The sequence below is a fragment of the Oncorhynchus clarkii genome, chromosome 1 (genome assembly GCF_045791955.1).
Source record: "Oncorhynchus clarkii lewisi isolate Uvic-CL-2024 chromosome 1, UVic_Ocla_1.0, whole genome shotgun sequence".
Classification (NCBI taxonomy): Eukaryota; Metazoa; Chordata; class Actinopteri; order Salmoniformes; family Salmonidae; genus Oncorhynchus; species Oncorhynchus clarkii.
Genome location: NC_092147.1, coordinates 74,702,069 through 74,722,630, shown reverse-complemented (window position 1 = coordinate 74,722,630; position 20,562 = coordinate 74,702,069). Strand labels below are relative to the sequence as shown.

At 42.6% G+C, this 20,562-nt stretch overlaps 1 protein-coding gene across 1 annotated transcript; it reads right to left on the bottom strand.

Moving 5' to 3' along the window:
* Positions 1 to 7,077: 7,077 nt before the first annotated feature.
* Positions 7,078 to 20,088, bottom strand: LOC139417499 (SPARC-like 2). Its single transcript, XM_071166769.1, has 9 exons — positions 19,962 to 20,088; positions 19,475 to 19,564; positions 17,532 to 17,604; positions 16,502 to 16,613; positions 16,281 to 16,399; positions 16,024 to 16,178; positions 15,364 to 15,476; positions 7,807 to 7,901; positions 7,078 to 7,502 (listed from the first exon to the last, which is right to left on the bottom strand). The coding sequence occupies exons 2-9, from the start codon at positions 19,523 to 19,525 to the stop codon at positions 7,447 to 7,449; spliced, it is 774 nt and encodes a 257-aa protein (XP_071022870.1). The 5' UTR covers positions 19,526 to 19,564; positions 19,962 to 20,088; the 3' UTR covers positions 7,078 to 7,446.
* Positions 20,089 to 20,562: the final 474 nt, after the last annotated feature.

Genomic DNA, 20,562 nt, shown 5'->3' with positions numbered 1-20,562 from the left:
TCACACTCAGACACCACTATGCCGTCCCCCAGGAACTGAAAGAACAGGGGAAAGGTAAAAAGCATCCATCAGTTCCATCACATAGTTCTGCTCCTACCATTCATCAAGTACTAAAGAGGTCTAGCAGCAGATGATTCATTAATGTGAGGTAACATTTCCACTGTTCACACGGAATTATTCATGCAGGAAAGCAAACTGTCTTGCTATAATACTCTGGATCTGTATGGCGCAGCTTGACACGTGGTGTAAAATCCCTCATTGTATGACTTTCAAAGTGTGAGGTGGATTGCAAATATCACTCAGAAGTGGATTCCTTTGAATTTACTGTATATCTCTATTTATAGTAAGGTAGTTCAAATGGGTTTGTTCTCTAAATATAGGGTATTTTTTCATGGTCTTTTACATTCCTTGTTATCGGAGAAAAGCAGCCAATTTACTTTGGATTGACGTAAACAACACCTGGAGGTGCTTTAGTATAATCCAATTGGAATACAGATTCTTTTGACAACAGCAGACAAAGCTGCTAGAACTTTGAAACCGTTTTCAGATTGGGATGTTTTTTTCTTTCCTGTTCTCGCTGTTGTGATGATTTGTAGATATGATTACAGGTCTTGGCTCTTGTCTCCAGAGAGAAAATGCATTTGTTCAAAGTCACAGTCTTCAAAAACGTCCTCTTGTTGGCGTGTGTTTGTCAGCGTCAAGGCTGTGCCCTGCAGATCAGATGACAATCGTACATAAGCAGTAGGCAGATTCTTGATCAGGCCCTGGGACCTCCAAGTTCCACACCAACAACAGCTGCATCATTACAAAGTACGGAGGATCTCATTATCTCAGTAGAGGAGTGAGCAACCCATAAAGCTTTACAGGGAGAGAGAGAGATGGGGAGAAAGATAAATGAGAGAGGGAGGGGGAGAGAGCGAGAGAGACTAATGAGAGAAATGACAGGAGTGTAAGGACATGGGATCCAGAGCAATAGAGAATGAGAGTAGGGGAAGGACATGGGGTCCAGAGTAATAGAGAATGAGAGGAGGGGAAGGACATGGGATCCAGAGTAATAGGGAATGAGAGGAGGGGAAGGACATGGGTCCAGAGTCATAGGGAATGAGAGGAGGGGAAGGACATGGGTCCAGAGTAATAGGGAATGAGAGGAGGGGAAGGACATGGGTCCAGAGTAATAGGGAATGAGAGAACGGGAACGACATGGGGTCTAGAGTAATAGAGAATGAGAGGAGGGGAAGGACATGGGTTCCAGAGTAATAGAGAATGAGAAATGGAGAGAGACTGTGACAGGGAAATAAGAGAAAGTGTGATGGAAGAAGACACACAAATTAAGCTAAGTGGTGTTGACTACAGCTCCATGTCTAAAGGGCTCATAACTGGTGCCACATGCATACTATAAACCAGACCTCTGCCCCCCTCCCCTCTGTCCCCTTCTCTATTTTTTTCTCTCTCTGTCCTCTTCCCTCTCACATACCCCTTCTCTCTCTCTCTGTCTCTCTGTGTCTTTCTCTCTCATTCAGACTTGTTTCTTCTCTAAATGTGCCTGCTGATGAAATATGCATACGTCTCCTCAGCAAATTACAGCCAAAAGGATGACCCTTTTTGGTTCCAGATAAATGGTTCTACTTGAAACCAAAAGGGTATTTCCTGGAACGATAAAGGATTGTTCAAAGGGTTCTCCTATGAGGAAAGCCTAAGAACCCTTTTAGGTTCTATACAGCACCTTTTTCTCTGAGAGAGAGAGAGAGAGAGAGAGAGAGAGAGAGAGAGAGAGAGAGAGAGAGAGAGAGAGAGAGAGAGAGAGAGAGAGAGAGAGAGAGAGAGAGAGAGAGAGAGAGAGAGAGAGAGAGAGAGAGAGAGAGAGAGAGAGAGAGAGAGAGAGAGAGAGAGAGAGAGAGCATAGTGAACTTAACCAAAGATCTCTATAAATACACTGCTTTACACACACGGTCCTCACGGACATTCTCCTGCCACAGGATTGGGGCATTGAGTTTATTATCATGTCTCTCTTTCTTCCTCCATCTCTCATTTCTGTCTCTCTTACAGTAAGTCGCTCCTATCTAATTTCTTTATTTTTGCTATCTCTAATCAGCCTTCACTGTGTCTCGGTGCACACAGGCCTGGAGTCAGTTTCAGAGTGCTCAGTCCTACTGTAAGTTATCAGTAGGGACACGGTGTCAGATGCCTTCTGTCCTAGACTCAGGGGTCCCATCTGCCTCCTGTGAGTGGGTTGGAGGGACAGATTAAATGGCATGGGGGGGGTGGAGGGTAGGGGGAGCTGGACCTTGATAAGATTTTACGGCTGTTTTTCTACCCCATTGCTAGTGTCTGAGTGTGTTAGCCTTCTCTCTCTCCCTCACATCCACCACCCCTTCTTTCTCTCTCTCTCTCTCTCTCTCTCTCTCTCTCTCTCTCTCTCTCTCTCTCTCTCTCTCTCACACACACTTGTGCACACACATGTGCACACACATGTGCACACACACACACACACACACACACACACACACACACACACACACACACACACACACACACACACACACACACACACACACACACACACACACACACACACACACACACACCCTTGCTGGATCTTCTTTGCATAGGTCCTCTTTCCTTCTGCTATCACTTCACATTCACCACTACACATTCACACTTAGCAACTCTTATGGGGAACTAGAGGAACAGACTGAGATACAGGCTGACAGAGAGACACAGAGAACGAGGCAGTCTGACAGACAGGGAGCCAGACAAATGATTAACAAGCAAGCAGTCACAGTCAAACATACAATGGTTTAAAGGAAAGCTGTGTAGAAAATGATGTAAATAAAAACAAGAAGAACAACATAAAAGCTTCACTATCTGCGTCATCTATTTGTCCCACCGACAACAAATGCAAAGTACTCCAAACCCCCACATAGCTTTCTCCAACCTCCTGAGACTGAGAGAAAAAAAGGCTCTGATGTAGAAAACAACTTTGAATAACATCCAGGCTTGTTTATCGATGTGAACATTTCAAGATGATGCACACACAGGCACTTGACAACGACAACATGCGTGTCCTTACCTCACAGTGCACTCCAGAGCAGAATACGAAGGATGAGAGGAGAGATGGACAAGAGGAGGATGAGAGATGGACGGGAGGAGGAGCTCGAGTCAACACTCAGATTGTTGTTGGACGCCCCCTTCCCTTCCTTGGGTTTGCCTCTCTGCTTTAATAGGTGTCTGGCTACCACAGCACAACTCCCAATGTGTGTGTTCAGGTCCCAAGGCACAGTATTGGGTATCTGCAGGTCCCACTCAGTCACACGTGGAGCCTTGCTCTGTACGTGTCCTAGAAGATCTGTGATGGCTATGTGAATGTCAGCCAGTCCGTGAGTAAAGCTTATCTCTCTTCTCTCTCTTCTCCTCTCTTCTCCTCTCCTCTCTTCTCCTCTTTTTCTCTCCTATTCTCCAGTCCTGTTCCGAGCTCACTGGCAAGTGAGCAGCAAGAATCGAACAGAGGTAGACACACGTGTGTAGTGTTAATGTGTGTGTGTGTGTGTGTGTGTGTGTGTGTGGGTGTCTGTTCAGACTGAGAGTGACTGAGTGAGTGAGTGGGTGAGAGTGAGGGGATGGATGGTGAGGTCGCAGAGTGGGGGTGGTGGTGAAGGGAGTGTGCAGGGGGCGGGGGGGGGGGGGGGAGTGGGGAGGGGGGGGGGTTGTCAGGAGCAATGGCAGAGGATGGGGAGAGGGTGATGATACAAAACGTGCCCACATTAACCATTCGCTGGAGGATCTGATAAGATCTGTCTTGATTATGAACTGGGAGCTTGAGATCACATCTTGTTCTGGCCTTTGATTTGGTGCCAAGAGTTCCTCTAATTGACTATGAACACAAGAATAATGGCTTAACAGACAGAAGACATGTCAATGAAATACCACTGTGTCCACACCAGCCAGTGACAGTAGCACAACACAGTATAGAAGTGGGGCAAGCAATGTCTAAAGCCGGGAACTAGGTTGGAGTGGTGTGGTGTGAGGAGGTACGGAGCCACGTAGGGGACAAGTACAGCTCTCAGAGGAGCAAGAAGCACATTGATATCAGTGGCTCTCCAACCCCACCCAGCCTTCCCTCTCATCGCCACACAAAGACACACAATAGAGAGCCTCATGTAGGTACTCTCTGCTCTGGTCTTTAATCAATATCGTTTGCATTGTGTGCTACTCCCCTCTTTTTTTCCCGCACCAGGGCTTTTCTGACCCATTCTTTAGCTACTTCAGCAAGGCTATTGAGGAGCTCTGAATGGCGCCAGTTCACCCAGAGGGGGTATTGTCTGTCATTATACTAACCTCAGAGCCCTCTGCAATATGGGGGCTTAAAGCAATACCTCCTGCAAATGTATTAATGAGAATATTAATGATCGGCGCAGTATCAAAATCTGTCACCTTTTTTTAGGAAGGACCCCTCACCGCTGCTGAACTCTTTCTAAGCTATCAGCTCTCCCCCTATTTCTCCCTCCCTGGCCCACTTTAGAATCCCTCTGAAGTTTTAAAAGTTGAAAATATGGCAGAGCACGATATAGCTGATGCTTTGAAGGCTAGATTCTGATTGACCTTTGGGGGTTATAGCCCATTTACAGCTGACTGCGTGTATATTACATTTATTTCAGTGCTGCTGTTTAGTGGGGGGAAATGGATCAGCATATCCAAAAGTAATGTCAGGAAAGTATTCTTGTTCCAGAATCCACCTCTGTCGTCGTTGTATCTATAAGGTAACTCTGCTTGCCTGCTAGCCTATGACAGGTATACCAGGTCAGACACCCACATAACGCAGAGCCTCTCTCCATCTCTCATTTTCTCTTTCTTTCTTTGGTGGGGTCTGCGCCATCAGAGCTGGCCTGGATATTTCTTTTGATCTCACAGCTTTCCCTCTCTTATATTGCCCTTAATAATTTATCAACAAACAGTCACTGGACTAACTGTCCGCTGAGAGCGACAAAAACCAAGAGAGAAAATTTCATTTAAATAATTGCATGAAAGAAACTGCACAATTGCCACTTTCATTCATTATTTATGTCTGCTTACAAGTCATGCATAATGCAGGCACCGTCTTTATGACGATCATGTATTAAATGGAATTTTTTTAGGGTTGGGGGCTCAGTTGTACGGGACAAACAGCATGGTGACTGTTTGTAGAGTGACTGGATGTAGCAACACAGTGCAGTGACTGTGTTGTGGAGTGTTGCCTGGCCAGTGTTTGAGATAGAGATATTTGGCAATGTTAACATGTGTTTCCCATGCCAATAAAGCCCTTTAATTGAATTGAGAAAGAGAGAGAGGTTGCTAGCTGACAACGGGTTAACAGGAATCTTTATTTTTAACAACGTATCATCACCAGCCACCCATCTGCTCCTGAGCTGGCAGAGGGTCCCTAGAGAGAGAGAGAGAGAAAGAGAGAGAGAGAGAGAGAGAGAGAGAGAGAGAGAGAAAGGGAGAGAAAGAGAGTGAGGGAGGGGGAAGACAGAGACATACACTATCTCACCATCTCAGATCAGATCACAACGGGGAGGGGAGAAGGTTGGGTTGGGGGATGTGAAAGATCTAGCTATACAACATCCAACATGTGACAACAGAAAGAGGATAAGAAGATTGTAGGTGAGTGTGAGTAAGAATAGAGGGGGAGGGACAATGGGCAGGACAGGAGGGGGGCCCTGTGCATCAGTTTTACCCTCCCCTGGGTGTGGGGGATGGGGGGTGGTGGAGTTGGAGGTGGGGCAGGAGGTCTTGAGGTAATGAGTGGGAATGTATTAATGTAGGGGATGAAGACGCAAAGAGGGAGGGAGGCAGGGACCTCCAGGGGTGGCCCCAACAACACATTTCATTTTCACAGATAAAGGAGCGAGTCCCCTGGGATGGGGGAGCAATTGAAGGGGGGATGGAATTTGTATTCAGAGCTCCTTTCCACTTGCCGTGGTGACTGTGTTAACAGCTTGATGTGCAGGTCACTCATTAGTAAATACAGCCTGCTCTCAATTGGCTGATCTCCGATCATGCTCCTATATCTGTTCATTTACAGCTCCTCTCACCGTCTGTTTTTTCCTCTCTTCTTTTCTAAAACTCTGATACTGCCTCCAGTGGTCTCGTCTTGATCAAAAGTGACGAGAGCGAATCTGAGACATCAGGAAAAAAATATTGTTTTTATTCTTTGGGGGTTTATCTGGGCACATTGCAAATCTCATTCCTCCGTTGCCCCGTGTCTGAGAAGCATCTGTATCTTATGTTGAATATTGAAATATCTCTCTCTATCTTTCCTCCTCCCGGCAAAGAAAAATGTGAGGGATAATTAATCCAGAGACACCAGTGGAACTGAGGAACCCACCCCGGGCCCCGCACATCCCCTATTGATCTTTTAGAATACACACACGCACAGATGAAACAAAACATAATGAGAGCTGTGGAAAAGCTGAGGCATCAGATCAAATATCTCAAAATTATGTACTAGACTGTGTAAGGGCTGATGATTTGGCTCTTTGACCTTACAAGAGGGCATTATTTCTTCATTTCCTGCTTCCTGTTGACAAATATCATACGCCATGGCTACTATTTCCACAACACCAAACCTCTTCTCAGTTACTCTTCTTCTCCCACTTCTCTCAGACTATTCCATCCCCCTTTTGTTCTTTCTCTCATTTCTGATCCATTTTTCATGCATTACTTTACCCACCGCCATCTCTACTCCCCATTTACAGTGCATTACCCCCCCTTCCATAAACACACTTTCTTACTTCCCTCCTTCGTTTACAGTGCATTACCACACTCCTCTTTCTTCCCCCGTCTCCCCCTATTATCCCTTGTTCCCTTCCCTGGTAACGGCTTCTCACACTAAGCTTCCTTTCCTCTTTTCTATCTCTTCCCTCCATCCATCACAGTATCCCATTGTCTCTGTGAGGCTTTCACCATCTATCTCTCCCTCCACAGTAATTGAATGCTTGATCCATGCAACACGTCCTCCTGGTTCTTAATGAGCCCCTCTCTCCTCCGGCCTTCCCCATATAGATACTAAGATGGTAGCCAAGACTCATAGACATTTATTACAGGCCATTTCTCCACACAGACAAATCTACAGTGGACTTCTCAAAACAGATGATGTCATTAATCAAAAACAAATGCAGTACTGGGTGTGACAGTTAGAGGGAGTAGTGGAAATATGATACAGGCAGTGGATAATTAATTGATGCTGATGATTGTAGAATGTAGATAGCATTGATACACAGATGCACATGTAGACAAATCAAATGAAAATATAATCAAATGTTATTTGTCACATGCTTCATAAACAACAGGTGTAGACTAACATTGAAATGCTTACTGACGGGCCCAACGCAGAGAGATAAAAATGAGAAGTAACAGAACATTTTACAAAATGATAACACAATAATACACAATGTGAGAAGATCCAGGTCAAAGGTGGTTGTCAGTCTTCATGGGACACAGCTTACCGGATCCCATTTTCATAGCTGTCAGAGAGAGAAAGAAACATTTGCTATAATCAATTGTTGTAATCAAAGCATTTGCTGCAATCAAATTTAGTTCAATTAAAGACGAAACAAATTACTCTCTAGGTTTTAAGGGTAATGGTACAGTATACACTCTGTGTATATAGCCAAGTTATCGTTGCTCATTGTGTATTTATGTGTTATGGAAGTACTCATTCCACTGTTAGTCTACACCTGTTGTTTACAAAGAATGTGACAAATACAATTTGATTTGATTTGATAATGTTGCATAGTTTGGATAGTGAAGTTAAGGGATTGCACCCACACATGAAGCTGTGGAACCAGATCTCTGAGCGATCCACCAGACAGGAGATCCATTCATGCAGGGTCACCTTAGTGTTCTTGTTATGGTCACACGACCTGTATGCAGAGAATAAACATACACAATACCACATTTTTTTGTTTTTTTATTTTTTATTTTACCTTTATTTAACTAGGCAAGTCAGTTAAGAACAAATTCTTATTTTCAATGACGGCCTAGGAACAGTGGGTTAACTGCCTTGTTAACTGCCTTGGGCAGAACGACAGATTTGTATCTTGTCAGCTCGGGGGTTTGAACTTGCAACCTTCCGGTTACTAGTCCAACGCTCTAACCACTAGGCTACCCTGCCGCCCCGCCCTTACTGTTGGAAGAACATTTATAGATAACTTTGACACCTGTTGGAAACAGAAGATGCTCTACAGGAATGACGGAGTCCATCCAAATCATCTTGACTCCTGGCCGGGCTTGGGTCATGACTTATCAATGACCCAAGCCCAGCTCAGATAATCCCTACCAATGTGTCGTTGTTGTAATGCTGCAGCAAATGTACATTATCCCAGGGGTGTTGACAGTCACAATGTAAGTAACCTAATTTATGTCCCTCTAACTCCCCTGAATGCCTCTGTCGATCCTACAGCTATTGTATACAGTAATCGTGTGCCTATGAACCAGAGTTATACTGTTAGTACTGAGGAGGTTTGCCCCACTGTGCAGCTCACCCTGCACTATCAGCTCAAACATAAATAACATTGTCATGTCTACTGCTGATAGGTTTCCCAGTAAAGCAATAAAAACAATCTAGCATCCCAGAAAAGTGCTAAAAATAGCCCACATTAAACATACTGTATGCAGCCTAAGAAACAATGTTCGTGGCACTAATAACTTGCTAGTAACAGACAACATTCATATTTTGACTATCTCTGAAACTCACTTACATAATACATGTTTAAAATATATATATATATATTTCACCTTTATTTAACCAGGTAAGCTAATTGAGAACAAGTTGTCATTTACAACTACGACCTGGCCAAGATAAAGCAAAGCAGTGCGACACAAACAACAACACAGAGTTACACATGGAATAAACAAGTGTACAGTCAATAACACAATAGAAAAAAAATAAAGTCTATATACAGTGTGTGCAAATGGCATGAGGAGGTAAGGCAATAAATAGGCCATAGTAGCGAAGCAATTACAATTTAGCAAATTAACACTGGAGTGATAGATGGTGATGTTCAAGTAGAAATACTGGTGTGCAAAAGTGCAGAAAAGTAAATAAAAACAATATGGGGATGAGGTAGGTAGATTGGGCTATGTACAGCTGAAGCAATCGGTTAGCTGATGTTTAAAGTGAGGGAAATACAAGTCTCCAGTTTCAGCTATTTTTGCAATTAATTCCAGTCATTGGCAGCAGAGAACTGGAAGGAAAGGCGGCCAAAGTAGGTGTAGGCTTTGGGGATGACCAGTGAGATATACCTGCTGGAGCGCTTGCTACGGGTGGGTGTTGTTATGGTGACCAGTGAGATGAGATAAGGCGGAGCTTTACCTAGCATAGACTTATAGATGACCTGGAGCCAGGGTGTAGCGAAGGCCAGCAGACTAGAGCATACAGGTCGCAGTGGTGGGTGGTATAAGGGGCTTTGGTGACATAACAGATGGCACTGTGATAGACTGCATCCAGTTTGCTGAGTAGAGTATTGGCTATTTTGTAAATGACATCGCCAAAGTCAAGGATCGGTAGGATAGTCAGTTTTACGAGGGTATGTTTGGCGCCGTGAGTGAAGGAGGCTTTGTTGTGAAATCGGAAGCCGATTCTAGATTTCATTTTGGATTGGAGATGTTTAATATGAGTCTGGAAGGAGAGTTTACAGTGATGATGATACAGTTGAAGCATTACATGGTTGTAAAAAATACAGAAATGCCAATAGGGGCGGTGTTACAGTCTATATTCAGAACCACATTCCTGTAAAGCTTAGAGAGGATCTACTGTTAAATACAGTTGAAGTAATATGGCTACAGGTTCACCTGTCTCACCTAAAGCCCATTCTTGTGGGAAGATGCTATAGACCACCAAATGCTAACAGTCAGTGTCTGGACAATATTTGTGAAATGCTTGATAATGTATGTGATATCAACAGAGAGATATATTTTCTGAGTGACCTTAACATTGGCTGGCTTTCATCAAACTGTCCACTCAAAAAAAAGCTTCAAACTGTAACCAGTGCTTGCAACCTGGTTCAGGTTATCAATCAACCTACCAGGGTAGTTACAAACAGCACAGGAATGAAATCATCAACATGTATTGATCACATCTTTACTAATGCTGCAGAAATTTGCTTTAAAGGTATCCAAATCCAACAGATGTAGTGATCACAATATACAGTGCCTTGCGAAAGTATTCGGCCCCCTTGAACTTTGTGACCTTTTGCCACATTTCAGGCTTCAAACATAAAGATATAAAACTGTATTTTTTTGTGAAGAATCAACAACAAGTGGGACACAATCATGAAGTGGAACGACATTTATTGGATATTTCAAACTTTTTTAACAAATCAAAAACTGAAAAAATGGGCGTGCAAAATTATTCAGTCCCCTTAAGTTAATACTTTGTAGCGCCACCTTTTGCTGCGATTACAGCTGTAAGTCGCTTGGGGTATGTCTCTATCAGTTTTGCACATCGAGAGACTGAATTTTTTTCCCATTCCTCCTTGCAAAACAGCTCGAGCTCAGTGATGTTGGATGGAGAGCATTTGTGAACAGCAGTTTTCAGTTCTTTCCACAGATTCTCGATTGGATTCAGGTCTGGACTTTGACTTGGCCATTCTAACACCTGGATACGTTTATTTTTGAACCATTCCATTGTAGATTTTGCTTTATGTTTTGGATCATTGTCTTGTTGGAAGACAAATCTCCGTCCCAGTCTCAGGTCTTTTGCAGACTCCATCAGGTTTTCTTCCAGAATGGTCCTGTATTTGGCTCCATCCATCTTCCCATCAATTTTAACCATCTTCCCTGTCCCTGCTGAAGAAAAGCAGGCCCAAACCATGATGCTGCCACCACCATGTTTGACAGTGGGGATGGTGTGTTCAGCTGTGTTGCTTTTACGCCAAACATAACGTTTTGCATTGTTGCCAAAAAGTTCAATTTTGGTTTCATCTGACCAGAGCACCTTCTTCCACATGTTTGGTGTGTCTCCCAGGTGGCTTGTGGCAAACTTTAAACAACACTTTTTATGGATATCTTTAAGAAATGGCTTTCTTCTTGCCACTCTTCCATAAAGGTCAGATTTGTGCAATATACGACTGATTGTTGTCCTATGGACAGAGTCTCCCACCTCAGCTGTAGATCTCTGCAGTTCATCCAGAGTGATCATGGGCCTCTTGGCTGCATCTCTGATCAGTCTTTTCCTTGTATGAGCTGAAAGTTTAGAGGGACGGCCAGGTCTTGGTAGATTTGCAGTGGTCTGATACTCCTTCCATTTCAATATTATCGCTTGCACAGTGCTCCTTGGGATGTTTAAAGCTTGGGAAATCTTTTTGTATCCAAATCCGGCTTTAAACTTCTTCACAACAGTATCTCGGACCTGCCTGGTGTGTTCCTTGTTCTTCATGATGCTCTCTGCGCTTTTAACAGACCTCTGAGACTATCACAGTGCAGGTGCATTTATACGGAGACTTGATTACACACAGGTGGATTGTATTTATCATCATTAGTCATTTAGGTCAACATTGGATCATTCAGAGATCCCCACTGAACTTCTGGAGAGAGTTTGCTGCACTGAAAGTAAAGGGGCTGAATAATTTTGCACGCCCAATTTTTCAGTTTTTGATTTGTTAAAAAAGTTTGAAATATCCAATAAATGTCGTTCCACTTCATGATTGTGTCCCACTTGTTGTTGATTCTTCACAAAAAAATACAGTTTTATATCTTTATGTTTGAAGCCTGAAATGTGGCAAAAGGTCGCAAAGTTCAAGGGGGCCGAATACTTTCGCAAGGCACTGTAGTAGCCATATCTAGGAAAACCAAAGTTCAAAAGGCATTGGCCATACAATATGTTTTGTGGTGATTCCTATGTTGATGAGAATATTTTCTGGTCTGTGGAGAAACCAGACGCTGCACTTGACTCATTTATGAAATTGCTTATTCCAGTCACTAATAAGCATGCACCTATTAAGAAAGTGACTGTAAAAACTGTTAAATCAATGTGGATTAATGAGGAATTGAAAAATGTTATCGTTGAGAGGGATGAGGCAAAAGGAATGGCAAATAAGTCTGGCTGCACAAACAATTGGCAAACGTATTGCAAATTGAGAAATCATGTGACTAAAATGAATAAAAAGAAGAAGAAACTATACTATGAAACAAAAATAAATTATATAAAGAATGATAGTAAAAAGCTTTGGAGCACCTTAAATAAAATTTAAGGTGACAATGACAAGCCACCTGGGTCTGACAACTTGGATGGAAAATCCTTTTTGCCATATCTTCAATATAAGCCTACAAGAAAGCCTATACCCTCAGGCCTGGAGGGAAACAAAAGCCATTGCGCTACCCAAGAATAGTAAAGCCCACTTTACTGGCTTAAGTAGCTGACCAATCAGCCTGTTACCAACTCTTATTAAACTTTTGGAAAAAATGGTGTTTGACCACGTACAATGTTATCTTACAGAAAAACAAATTGACAACAGACTTTTAGCACGCTTATAGAGAAAGACATTCGACATGACCAGCACTTACACAAATGACTGATGATTTGCTGAGAGCAAATGATGATCAAAAGATTGTGGGAGCTGTTTTGTTTTGTTGTTTTGACATTATCGATCATAGTCTGCTGCTGGAAAAATGTATGTATTATGGCTTTACACCCCCTGCTATATTGGAGATAAATAGTTATCTATCTAACAGAACACAGAGGGTGTTCTTTAATGGAAGCCTCGCCAACATAATCCATGTAGAATCAGGAATTCCCCAGGGCAGCTGTCTAGGCTCTGTATCTTTTTCAATATTTACTAATAACATTGAGTAAAGCCAGTGTTTCTATGTATGCAGATGACTCTTTACTTTACACGTCAGCTACCGCAGCGAGTGTCACGCCCTGACCGTAGATGGCTTTGTATGTTTCTATTTTTAGTTTGGTCAGGGTGTGATGTGGGTGGGTATTCTATGTTGTAGGTCTAGGTTTCTGTTTCTATGTGTTTGGCCTGGTATGGTTCTCAATCAGAGGCAGCTGTCTATCATTGTCTCTGATTGAGAGCCATACTTAGGTAGCCTGTTTTCCCATTTTGAGGTGTGGGTGATTATTTTCCGTTTCAGTGTTTGCACTGTTTCGGTTTTCATTTATTCTCTTGTTCTTTTGTATTTTGTAATCATTCCTGATTAAAATGTATTATGGATACGTACCACGCGGCATTTTGGTCCTCCTCTCCTCCCACCAACGAAAACCGTTACAACGAGTGAATTTACTGCAACACTTAACAAAGAGGTGCAGTCAGTTTCAGAATGGGTGGCAAAAAATAAGTTATATATTTCAAAAACTAAAAGCATTGTATTTGGAAAAACAATTTACCAAACCCTAAACCTCAACTAATACTGTGGAAATTAAGCAAGTTGAGGTGACTAAACTGCTTGGAGTAAACCTGGATTGTAAACAACCATGGTCAAAACATGTTGTGTGGTCCAGTTGTGTGGTCAGGTGCCACAAAGAGGGACTTAGGAAAATTACAATTGGCTCTGCAGTTTAGAAAATGCTGTCATAATGCTGTACTGATAAACATTGACAATACATGCTTAACTTCATTTAAGATGGCCCTTAAATCTACACAGTGACCTAACATTAATAATATGCATGTCAATCTCTTATGGCTCAAAGTAGAGGAGAGATTGACTTCATCACTGCTTGTTTTTGTAAAAAGTATTGACATGCTCAATGCACCAGGGTGTCTGTTTAAACTACTAGCACACAGCTCAGACACCCATGCATACCCCACAAGACATACCACCAGAGGTCTGTTTAAACTACTAGCACACAGCTCAGACACCCATGCATACCCCACAAGACATACCACCAGAGGTCTGTTTAAACTACTAGCACACAGCTCAGACACCCATGCATACCCCACAAGACATGCCACCAGAGGTCTGTTTAAACTACTAGCACACAGCTCAGACACCCATGCATACCCCACAAGACATGCCACCAGAGGTCTGTTTAAATTACTAGCAAACAGCTCAGACACCCATACATACCCCACAAGACATACCACCAGATGTCTGTTTAAACTACTAGCACACAGCTCAGACACCCATGCATACCCCACAAGACATACCACCAGAGGTCTGTTTAAACTACTAGTACACAGCTCAGACACACATGCATACCCCACAAGACATACCACCAGAGGTCTCTTCACAATACCAAAGTCCAGAACAGTCTATGGGAGGCACACAGTACTACATAGAGCCATGGCTGCATGGAACTCTATTCCACATCAGGTAACTGATGCAAGCAATAGAATCAGATTTCAAAAACAGATAAAAATACACAGTGGACAGCGGGGACTGTGAAGAGACGCTCACACAGGCACAGACACACGCATACACATGATAACACACACACTCTACACACGTGCACACATGGACTTTGTATTGTAGATATGCGGTAGTAGAGTAGTGGCCAGAGGGCACACACTTAATATGTTGTGAAAAGTGGTATGAAATGTAATGTATATAACTGCCTTTATGTTGCTGCACCCCAGGAAGAGTAGCTGCTGCCTTAGATCCTTAATAAATACAAATACACATAAACAAACATACTATTGCAAATACACACACACACACATGCATGCATGCACAAACGCAAACGCAAAGGACTTATGCAAACCAACACATCTGCATACAATATGAACAGACTGACATTTGTCTTCACCCACACAGAAACATTATCTTTGAAGGGTACCGTTTCCATTTGTGCTAATCCACACATTATCATCGCTGGGAATAGGTTGACATTGAGCCAGCCAGCCCCACTCCCACAAAACCTGTCACTGCAGACTGGCAACACACACCAGCTTTACGACTGAGGCGGGAGAGGGGTGGAGAGAGAGAGAGAGAGAGAGAGAGAGAGAGAGAGGATAGACTTAGTAGGGAGGAAAGAGAGGGATGAGGACATGGGGTATGGAGGAGGGAGTGTTAGAGGGATGGATGAGATAGAGAGGAGAGTGTGATGAGTGGGGAGGTGGGTTGGCTGAGTAGTAGAGGGAGAGGGGGGACTCACAGGAAGGGGGTTGGCACAGATGATGTCTGCTGAGGATGGGGTGCAGAGAGAACATGAGGATGGGAGGTGCAACATGGAATGGGGGCGATTGACATTTTAATCCTTTACATTAAGGAAATCATTTGACCTTCTCTTTACAAATAGGTCATTAAAGGATATTGACAGTTGGCAACTGATAAAGACAGGGATAAACATAATGGGGATTTGGACATGTTGTAATTTGTATGCGGTGCATAGAGGACAAGAAAGACTAAGTGTAAGTGTGTATTCAGAGTGGGGCTCACTGGAAGAAGGAGGTAGCACAGTGCTCTAGAGGCATTCTTTTGTAGCGTAGCTTCCTCAGGTCTTTCCGGCTCAGCTTTCCATCCTTGTTCTTGTCCAGCAGGCCAAACCTCCGCTATACAATTCGGGAGAGAGAGGAGACATCGAAGCAGAGAAATATTGAATGACAACAATGAGCTATTCACCCCAGCACTCCTAATGCCAATTTACCTAAAAGGAGGATGAACAGTCTAGAGAGAGAGGGAGGAGGACAAAGCTGGGTTAAAGATGTGGTTAGTTGAATAGATAAAGGGAGGACTAGAGGTCAGGAAGGCAGGAATGAGGATATAATATTACCACCCAGTTATCTTTCTTATTGAATCATTTAGTGATTATTGACTAAGTCTATTTATACTGGGGTTCCTGAATGCTCCCTCATTCTGAGTAGTGGAAGACCACACAATAAGCTACACAGGAGCTTTTCAACCTTGAATGACATCTGCTCCAGATAACTGTAACAATTTCACACCACAACACAAATCAAAGTGCTCTTATGCCAAAGTGCTCTTCATGCTCTTCAAGTTAGTTCATGATAAGTGTAATCAGGTGCGGTAGATCTTGCGAACACTGCAGCCCTCCAGGATCAGAGTAGCCCAGCTCTATTCCTCTGTCTTGTCTGTTACCTGGGCTAGTTGGGAGCGCTGGGTGTGGCTCAGGCAGCTCTGAGGTGGGGCGTAGGGGGCGTAGGACTCTCCCATGCGACTCAATAGGAGGAACCAGTCCATGAGGCGGTATGGGAACTGGCCATACTCCTCCTCTGTACAGTTTGCCTTGGGAACTTGGAAACAAATATAAGCAAGCATGAAGTGGAACCTGATCTTGAAGAAGACTTATTATGTAGGTATAGTACTGCAGTACTGTGTGTGTTTGTGAGTCCTACCCAGACAAGGCCCTTTATGAGCCAGTCCAATGTGACGTCTCTTGCGGCAGGCTTCTCTATGCAGCAGACACTCGTTCCCATAGGTCCTTCCCAGAACACTGCACACTGGTGCCCCCTGCCTGCACACATAGGTCATTACAAGCACAACGACATACTGTAGTGCAAGGCACCTTTCTTTATCACTTGAATACAACTTAATTAAGTTTGTGGTGTGGCCCTACCGTGGGCAGATCTTAGGACACACACACTTTGGGAAGAGGACTCCGTTGTCCTGCACCACCTGGCACCAGGAGCCCATTGGACTGTGACACTTCAGAAGCTCACATAGTAGGACTTGCATATGGATAGATGGAGAAATGGAGAGGGAGGGAGGTGCAAGAGACTTCATGCTTTGAACATAAAATCAGTCGATACAGAACTACAATGGGGTTATTTGCAGTCTAAACAAACAAGGTCAACGTGTATTAAACATCCAATTTCACTATAAATGTGTGCAAATGTTAAAAGATATGTTAATTTGGGGGCATTAAAACCATTTACCTGTGTTACAAAAGGTTAATAAAAGAGAAAGTGTTACTGCTTGACAGACAGTGCCTCTTTGCCAACGTTACCAATTTGGCGCTTTTAGGGTTAATGATGGCAGACTTACAGTTGAAGTCGGAAGTTTACATACACTTAGGTTGGTGAAATTAAGACTCGATTTTCAACCACTTCATAAACTATAGTTTTGGTAAGTCGGTTAGAACATGCATGACACAAGTCCTTTTTCCAACAGTTGTTTACAGACAAATTATTTCACTGTATCACAATTCCAGTGGGTCAGAAGTTTACATACAGTAAGTTGACTGTGCCTTTAGAAAACAGCTTGGAAAATTAAAACCTGACTCAGTTACACCAGCTCTGTCAGGAGGAATGAGCCAAAATTCACCCAACTTATTGTGGGAAGCTTGTGGAAGGCCACCCAAAACGTTTGACTCAAGTTAAGCAATTCAAAGGCAATGCTACCAAATACTAATTGAGTGTATGTAAACTTCTGACCCACTGGGAATGTGATGAAAGAAATAAAAGCTAAAATAAATCATTCTCTCTACTATTATTCTGACATTTCACATTCTTAAAATAAAGTGTTGATCCTAACTGACCTAAGACGGGGAATTTTTACTCTGATTAAATGTCAGGAATTGTGAAAAACTGAGTTTAAATGTATTTGGCTAAGGTGTATGTAGACTTCCGACTTCAACTGTATCTCACCTGGGTCCACTCTACCCAGATATGGTCTCAGACTGCTCTCAGCCTGCCATTGTTTGCGCTGGGCTTTGCCTCCCTGGAACACATAGAATTCGGGGGCAGAAAGAGACAGACTAGTCTGTTATCAGTTTGTAACATGGAATAAACCTTGAACATGTGTTTGTCTTTTAATGCTGTGTTCTTTTGAAAATGCTGTACTAGTACAGCATATTGTAGTGCCTAACCACTCAACATGAGTAGATAACTTAACTTCTCTGTTTTGAAAACAGACTTTTGTGTTGAATTATATTTTGGGTGGTTGGGTTCTCAGACAAATAGAGGCCAAGCAACAGTCAGAACCTCTCCCAAATTTTCAGATTTATCTTCAACCATGATAAATCTGTACATGCCTGACAGTCTGCCACTGATAGCAAATTTCAAGATAATTCAAGTCCTTTCACTGTTCGTATTGAAGCTATGTAAATCGATGACTTGTCTCCTCTATAACCCCTGTAGTGTATGATTTGGGGGGTGCTCCAAACCCCCCAAATCCCCACTATCCTCAATCCACTACTATGGTCTTTGTAGTCTGAGCCAGACCCACATCTGCCCTGAATGCACCTGATGAGAAACAGGTGCATTCACACTGGGCACACACTGGTTGAATCAACATTGTTTCTACGTCATTTCAATGAAATGACGTTGAAATAATGTGGAATGCACGTTGACGTCTGTGCCCAGTGGGTTGTGACCCAAAATACTGGAGCCTCAGCTCCTTTAGCTCCTTCAGCTCCCAAAGCCCAATTGTTTCATTAGTCCATTGATATAGTTGATATAGTCCCCAAAATGTTTTGCATGTCAGCAATCAAGTTTTCAAGATATATCACTTTCAAAATACAGAAATACAGCTGGCATGATGTCACGCCCTGACCTTAGTTATCTATGTTTTATGTATTATTTTGGTCAGGTCAGGGTGTGACAAGGGTGGGTATGTGTGTTTTTGTCCTGTCTAGGGTTTTTGTAATTCTATGGGGTTTTGGTATGTCTAGGGATTGGTAGGTCTATGGTGGCCTGAATTGGTTCCCAATCAGAGGCAGCTGTTTATCGTTGTCTCTGATTGGGGATCCTATTTAGGTTGCCATTTTCCATGTTGGTTTTGTGTGTTATTGTCTATGTGTAGTTGCCTGTCAGCACTTGTGGTATAGATATATATATATATCACGTTTGTTTAGTGGTTTTCCTTCATTAAAAGAAGAATGTATGCATATCACGCTGCACCTTGGTCACATCAATATGACGACCGTGATGCATTTTGCATCATGTGATTTCTGTATTTTGAAAATGATCTTAAACTTGATTGCTGACATGCAAAATATATTGTTACTATATTAATATTGGACTAATTACACAAATACCAAAAGCTAGTTTTGGGTGGAGTTTTCCTTTAACATGAATTTATTGCCTAACAACTCCAACTCAAATCCATCTCAATAACAAACAGAGGAATGTTGATTTATCTCCAACTCATTTCAACATGTGGGAAAATTTCTCAATGTGTATGCTACATCAAGTTGTCCTATTTCAGTAAAGACTTACTATTTTTCCTTCAGTTGTTTTGACATACCAAGTGATTTCCTCAGCTATACACTTTTACCAGGTGCCTGGCTGGATATAAAAGTATGTGTTGACGTCTATGAACATTCTTCAAGGTATAAAAGTCCCAACTTTCCATCCTACTAGAGACGTATTTAATGAGATCAAAAATGTAAAACGTTGGAGATAGATATATAATGAATAGAGCTGACAACATTCACTATTCGACATGACAGACCATAGACTGTGACAGACAAACAATTATATCTGTTCTACAATCTTCTGTAACATTTCTGTCTGAACCTTCTGTGACATTGCACTCTCCTGAACAGGTCTAAGCCCCCTAATGTCTTGAGGAGAAAGGTTATACTCACCATGGCCAGGTCAGGGTGAAAAGCCAGGACCAGCAGAAAGAGCAGGTTCATAGTCAGGCTGAACGCGAGAGAAGAAAGTTTCTAACAGTCCTGCAGGAGAAATAAACCAAACAGAACTATTTCAGTGACATGGCCAATTTATGTATACTACTTGTATGTCAAATGAATTAAATAAAACAATTTCCTTTTATATGATCCACTGTAAAATAACCCTTACGGAAGAGTGAAAGGGAAATATAACTTTGAGATATTTGCTTGGACAACATACACATATTATCTTATTTGGTGTAATATCCCTCCATTATTCACCAGTCATTCGAATCATCCAGAAAAAAACTATGAGGCTCAGTCAAAAGAAAGCAATCATTTCCAATTACTGTGCTGTAGGAGACAGATTGAGTTACATGAACAGGAGGACATTAGCCATCAACAGAGGAAGTCATTATATGGAACAAGTCATTTTCCCAGACAGCTTCAGAAATCTTACCAGAGTTTCACTTGCTTCTATCCTCTGTTGCTATTCCGCTTGCTGTTCTACGTCTTGCCAGCTGCACACTCCTTTACACTCGTTCCTTAAAGGTATCTGTTTTTAAGGTCTGCTGCCTATACTTTCTCCCCCCTTTTATTTGATCTCCTATTCTTACAATCCTGCCTTATCTGCCCCTCCTCTCCCCTTCTTTCTACCTCCTCCTCTTAATCTTCAGTTCACAATAGCCCCCTGTTTATAGGCCACATCAGCAGACCAAAATACTCAGAGAAAATATATGCACCTTCAGTCAGTCAATCAATCAATTAGATGAAAACAGAAAATGCAATTCAGACAGACAGTAGGTGTTGTGAGAGTGTTTATTAGGGGGTTTGATTTTACATATGATGTAAAGAGAGAGAGAGATGCATTGGCTGAATCCATGTGTGCTCTGGCCTGTAAATGTATGTGCCTGTGATGTACTGCCAGCCTCAATGAGAACCAGTTCCCCTTTCCTAATAGCCCTGGTAAGTAGGGGTGATGAGAGTGCTGCAGCAACAACCTGAAAAATCAGAAGAATAAAACAATTACTAGTATTAGCGGACCGTGATACTGTAGCCGT

Excerpts from the sequence above, each read along its gene's own strand:
- LOC139417499 (XM_071166769.1), bottom strand. The coding sequence starts at position 19,525 with ATGAACCTGCTCTTTCTGCTGGTCCTGGCTTTTCACCCTGACCTGGCC. Across the intron at positions 16,400-16,501 it reads TGTCCTAAGATCTGCCCACG|GCAGGGGGCACCAGTGTGCA; the intron begins GTAGGGCCACAC and ends CTATGTGTGCAG. Across the intron at positions 16,179-16,280 it reads TCATAAAGGGCCTTGTCTGG|TTCCCAAGGCAAACTGTACA; the intron begins GTAGGACTCACA and ends TTTGTTTCCAAG.